General features: G+C 36.0%; 1 protein-coding gene across 1 annotated transcript; it reads right to left on the bottom strand.

The window, feature by feature from the left end:
* Positions 1–1,099: 1,099 nt before the first annotated feature.
* Positions 1,100–4,473, bottom strand: tcf21 (transcription factor 21). The gene is made up of 2 exons (XM_063015791.1): positions 3,929–4,473; positions 1,100–1,565 (listed from the first exon to the last, which is right to left on the bottom strand). Exons 1-2 carry the CDS (start codon positions 4,370–4,372, stop codon positions 1,476–1,478), a joined length of 534 nt encoding a protein of 177 aa, XP_062871861.1. The 5' UTR covers positions 4,373–4,473; the 3' UTR covers positions 1,100–1,475.
* Between the last annotated feature and the right edge of the window lie 793 nt (positions 4,474–5,266).

Here is a 5,266-nt window from a genome sequence, read left to right as displayed (position 1 = left end):
TAATATATCTAATACTGTTACTAGTAACACAGTAATAATAATAATAATAATAATAATAATAATAATTAAAATAATCTAAACGGCACCTTTTAGAAATTGACAGAAATAATTAACAGAAATTATTAACAGGGATAATAATAATAGGGATAGTAATAATAGTAATTATAATAATTATAATAATAACAATAATAATAATATTAATAATAACAATAACAATAATAATAATAATAATAATAATAATAATAATTAAAATAATCTAAACGGCACCTTTTAGAAATTGACAGAAATAATAAAAAGCAGAGTTTACATTGTCAAGTTTACAACTTGTCGTGTAATCATTTTCCAGTATCCACAAAACGCAAAAAGTGTATTTAAATGTATTTTAATTCTTTTTTTGTTATTTATAAATGCTACATACTGGATTTTATGTTGTGGTTGTGTATATATCAATAGTATAAATATTTATTTATTTACTTATTCATTATGTACTGTATTATTATAATATTTCAAGATATTTTATTACAACAGTGGCAGATTAAAATTAAATGTTGAGTTAATTAAGATAAAAACATAAAGTTTGTGAATAGGAAACAATAAACTATAGGAACAAAATAATGTATTTTATAGCATGTAATTTTAGAATTATGGTTATTATTATATTATTTCTGATGCTATCATGTTTAAGTCGGTAACACATTTAAATGCCTTAAAATAATATAAGTGTAAAGCAGCTCCCAGTCAGCGGGTAAAACAGTGGATGCGCATCACACTAAACGATTAAAAAACTCTAAACGGTTTGTTTCTTTATTAAACGTTAGGTCTTTGGTGTGGATGTTAATCTAACACTGATAGTTTGTACTTTTCTTGGCTGCTGTTTGGTTAATAAATCTCTTGTTTTGCGGTTGTTACTCTCTTGCGGCTGCGCTGATCCGGGTGGGTTTGCGTTACATGATAAGAAAGTTCACACGGGTCAGAAAAAATAAATAAACACCCCCTATCTGAGACCGATCACAGAAACACATCAGCAGTGATACAAGTAAAGTAAAGTAAAGCCAGGGGATCATTAATCTATACACAGTGAATCATCTGAAGTAGAATATTAGTATGAAAATATTTTATTTAGCCTTCATTATAATGCTGTTCTTCCAAAACCACATCTGGAGACAACACACGTCACCCAAAGCAGATATCAAGCTTATATACATATTCTTTGCATAGAAAATGAATTAAACTAATCATATAAACGCACACGTTTGCTCCCTCGAACCAGCGAGGTAGATAAATAGAAATAGTTTTATTCTCTGTACAGAAATGCGCACCAGGATGCGCGTCCCCGGCGGCTTCTTCAGCGGCTCCTTCCTGCATCCTCCAGCATCAATGAGTCTTTTATTTGTACGAACTGGAGATGATGTGCTTTCGTTCATCAAAAACGAAATATATATTTAACATGTCCCGTGTCTGCAGTTAAATTCCTCTCAGGAGGCAGTGGTGCCGCACAACCTGGTGGAGTTCAGCATCTCTTTCAGTTCGTTCTCCGGTTTCCCCGAGACCATGAACGGCCACGTCTGTAAAAAGAAAAGCAAAGCAGTGGTGAATTTAGTGCATTGTTTTACATTTCATTCATGCTTTTAACAAATATAAAAGGTCCCATATCAGACAGAAAAATTCATTAATTGTCCATTTACAAAAGTGCAAAGAGAGTTGCACATGTACAGTAATTTTACTTTGCACTATTTGACCTAAAGTTATTCATGCTGATGACCCATGACCCCACCATTCTGCACCTCCTCAAAAGTACAAAATAAAACGTTTTGCCCAAAAATAAATGTACATGGGATCTGTACAGTCAAGCCACACCATATAAAGGTTTTCTTATCCGAATCCGGACTACCACTGAGGTTCTGAGCTGCCTTACCTTCCTGTCTGACCATCTAGAGGCCTTTAGAAATTTTACACATTTACAACCATTGTATTGTATGCTCAGGTAAAGCATTCGATTTATTTTATCATCTTGAACTGCTGAAGCAGCTTGTTTGTTTAGATTCTGTCACCTTTTTTTTATATAGATTTAAAAAAATAGTGTTGGATCTATGCAGTGACTTGATTTACATATTGTTAGACAGTACAGCCACTCAGATCATCCAGTTTCATCATAAAGTAAATAAATATTGAATGGAAAAGCATAACTTTGTAAGTTTGGTAGGCCACTCAAGTGGCACAGAGGTCTGTTAAGCTAGCTCAGCAGTGCAACCATCCGGCCAGGCCTTCACACAGTCATGAAGGGATGGCTCAAGACCTGAGATGAATTGCAGCCCTGTCCAGGGTATGGATTTAGTGTGTTTGTGTCTGGGTTAAATTAGAGTATATTTGTATTTGCAGTATAATACAGTTACAATTACACTTAATTATAAATACACAATTACACATCTAATGTATAATAAATTTCAATATACACACATATACTAAATAATCTAACATATTTTAGTACACTCACATGTCATCTTATGTTTGTGCTTTTATAATAAAAACACACTTCTCATGTGTTCTAAAAAACTAGTGAACTTGTACTGAATAATTACATTAATATACATATATATTATACATGTACATATGTATTATTGCATATATAATGTATGAAAGTTACTCTGTTCTTTAAGTTGTTAAAACAATAAACATTATTTAAATGTTTACTTGATGCATGTTCATGTGTTTACTAGCTTATATGGTTGAGGAGGTGTAAAACAATCCAGTCCATGTAACAGGAAAGAGTGAACACCGTGGGTGGAGAAGACACCCGGGGCAGGACACCAGTCCCTCAGAAAGCAACACAATTTCACCATGTGAGACTCCTCACAGACAGGGAGCTGAAGCAAAGACTAAACCCAAGTTCTGAACCATGTTACAGAGAGGATTTCAAATAAAATCTCTACAAAACATGTTTACATGCAAAAACCCTATAAAATATCCAACAAGTCTGAGAAACCATCAAGAACCACAGAGGAACTCTTTTTATTTAAGAGTATTAAATTAGGTGTTGCTCAGTACCGTGAGGGTTTATTTAAAATCTTACCAGTGTATTCAGTTCTGTGAGAGTGATTCAGTATTATTTAAAATAAGAGTGGGTTTATCATACTGTAAGTGTGTATTTAATAAATGTATTCAATGTCATAAAGCTTAGTCAATGCCATAAGAGTGCATTCAATATCTAATGTGTATTTAATACCATAAGGGCTTATTTATTACCATCAGGGTTTAATTAATACTGCAAGAGTGTATTCAATACCTGAGGAGTATACATTCAATTTCATAAAAATTTAAAATGTATCTGATACCATAAGAGTTCATTCAATACTGTAAGGGTGTATTCAATGATGTAAATGTTTACTTAATGCTATGAGGGGTATTAAATACCATACCAGTGTTTTCAATACTGTAATAGTTCATTCATTACTGTAAGAAAGTATTCAAGGCTGTAAGTGTTTATTCAAGAGGTTATTCCATACCCCCAAGGGTAAGTTATTAATGATCATAAAGGTTTATTATATATGAAAAAGGCTTATCCAATAATACTAGGGGCTGTTTAATATTACAAGGGCCTATTCAATACCACTAGGTGTTTTAATACAGTGATGTTTTATTAAATACTGTAAGGATTTAGTCAACACTATAAGGTTTAATTAAATGTTGTAAGGGTTTAGTCAACACCATAATGATTTATTTAATGTAGCTTTGATTTGCTCAGTGATGACAGGCTTTCTTCAGCATTGTATTCAGTAATATAACTGTTTATTTAACTCAACACTCGTGATGAATTTATAATTGTTGGGGCTAACATATTAGTTTGGGTATAATTTTAATAAACACAAATCGTCATTTTGTATGAAACAGAGAGATCATTACACATTAAATTACACAAACTGCTTCTTACCAGGTTAACGGGATGGATGTAACCGTTTTCGTGCTTGTCGTTGGCTAAGACCTGGCGCAAGTGGGCGATGTAGCTGGAGGCGAGACGCAAAGTGTCCAGTTTGGACAGTTTGGTGTCCGGCGGTACCCACGGCAGTGTGGTCTTCAGGCGTGAAAAGGCTTTGCTCAGCACTCGCATCCTCGCCCTCTCCCGCGCGTTCGCCGCGTTCCTCTGAACCTGTTTGCCCTCCGGGGGTTCGGTCCCGGTCCCGGTCGCTGTCCCGCCACCTGCTGCTCTGCGTGAGGACGCGGAGACCCTTCGCCGTTTTGGCGCTGTGTGCTCGCTGTGCGGTGCGCCATCACTGTTGGAGCTCTCCGCCGTGTCTCTGTTCGAGCTGAACGGGAGTAAACCGTCCAGCAGTTCTTCGTGGAACTCGTCCGTGTCGCTGATGGAGCCTGTGGACATGTCCGACCGTGGAATGACAACTTCCTAAATTCTCCCCTAAAAGCGCAGCCTTAACGCATTGAAATACCTAAAGCGCAGAAGCGTAAAGACGCAGGATCTGAAATCTGTCTGACGTGCAGCAGTCCAGCACGAAATGACCATTTATATAGAGCTCAGGGGCGGGACAAGATCATGCAAAGGAGGAAAGTCCTCCAGGAACCCAGAAGATACAAATACAGATGATCACACACATCCTGCACTAAATTAAATCCGGAGTGTATTCAAGAAATCATTTAAAGGTTCCCTGCACTTCGAAGACACATTTGCGCAAAAAGTGGAAAAGTGGTTCTGACTGGACCTGGTTCTACCCTTTTCACAGTGAGCAGTTTGGGCTGGTTTAATTGCACAAATTTGTGGAAGAAAAATAATAATAATAATAATAGTAACTGTACTGTGCATGAAACTGACAAATTTGGCTTTGCAATTATTTATGGTTGACATTTGGTTAGCATGTTTGTGGCCAGTGCCTTACAGAGGAGCAAGTATTGGGCCAATGAAAGATATTTGGGCCCCAGAGACCCATGTCAGGCCGTGCTTCCCTAACCACTTGGTTACCACTTGGAAGCTTGGTTTCAAAAAGCTCCAAAAGTCCAGTGCAGAAATGGGGGAAATTATTATTTGCAGCACTTTATAAATCAGGTATTTATGGTAGTGGCAAAAAGGAAACCACTGTTGATTAAAAAGCAAATATCAGGGAATTAACAACATGGCAGCTTAACCCACATTCTCCAAACAGAGAAATGCTTAATTCTTAGTTTTATTGTCCTTTACAAGGGCTATCACATATCTAAAATAAGCACAACTAGTCCTGCTTTCAAAAATAAAAAAGCCATTATTATTTACAACAGTGAAACA

The sequence above is a fragment of the Trichomycterus rosablanca genome, chromosome 19, assembly GCF_030014385.1.
Source record: "Trichomycterus rosablanca isolate fTriRos1 chromosome 19, fTriRos1.hap1, whole genome shotgun sequence".
Lineage (NCBI taxonomy): Eukaryota > Metazoa > Chordata > Actinopteri > Siluriformes > Trichomycteridae > Trichomycterus > Trichomycterus rosablanca.
This window is presented reverse-complemented; position numbering and strand designations above follow the sequence as displayed.

Bases quoted from the DNA above. Each gene is read 5' to 3' on its own strand.
- tcf21 (XM_063015791.1), bottom strand. From the start codon at position 4,372: ATGTCCACAGGCTCCATCAGCGACACGGACGAGTTCCACGAAGAACTG. The intron at 1,566-3,928 runs GTAAGAAGCAGT...TTCTTTTTACAG, and splicing joins ACATCCATCCCGTTAACCTG to ACGTGGCCGTTCATGGTCTC.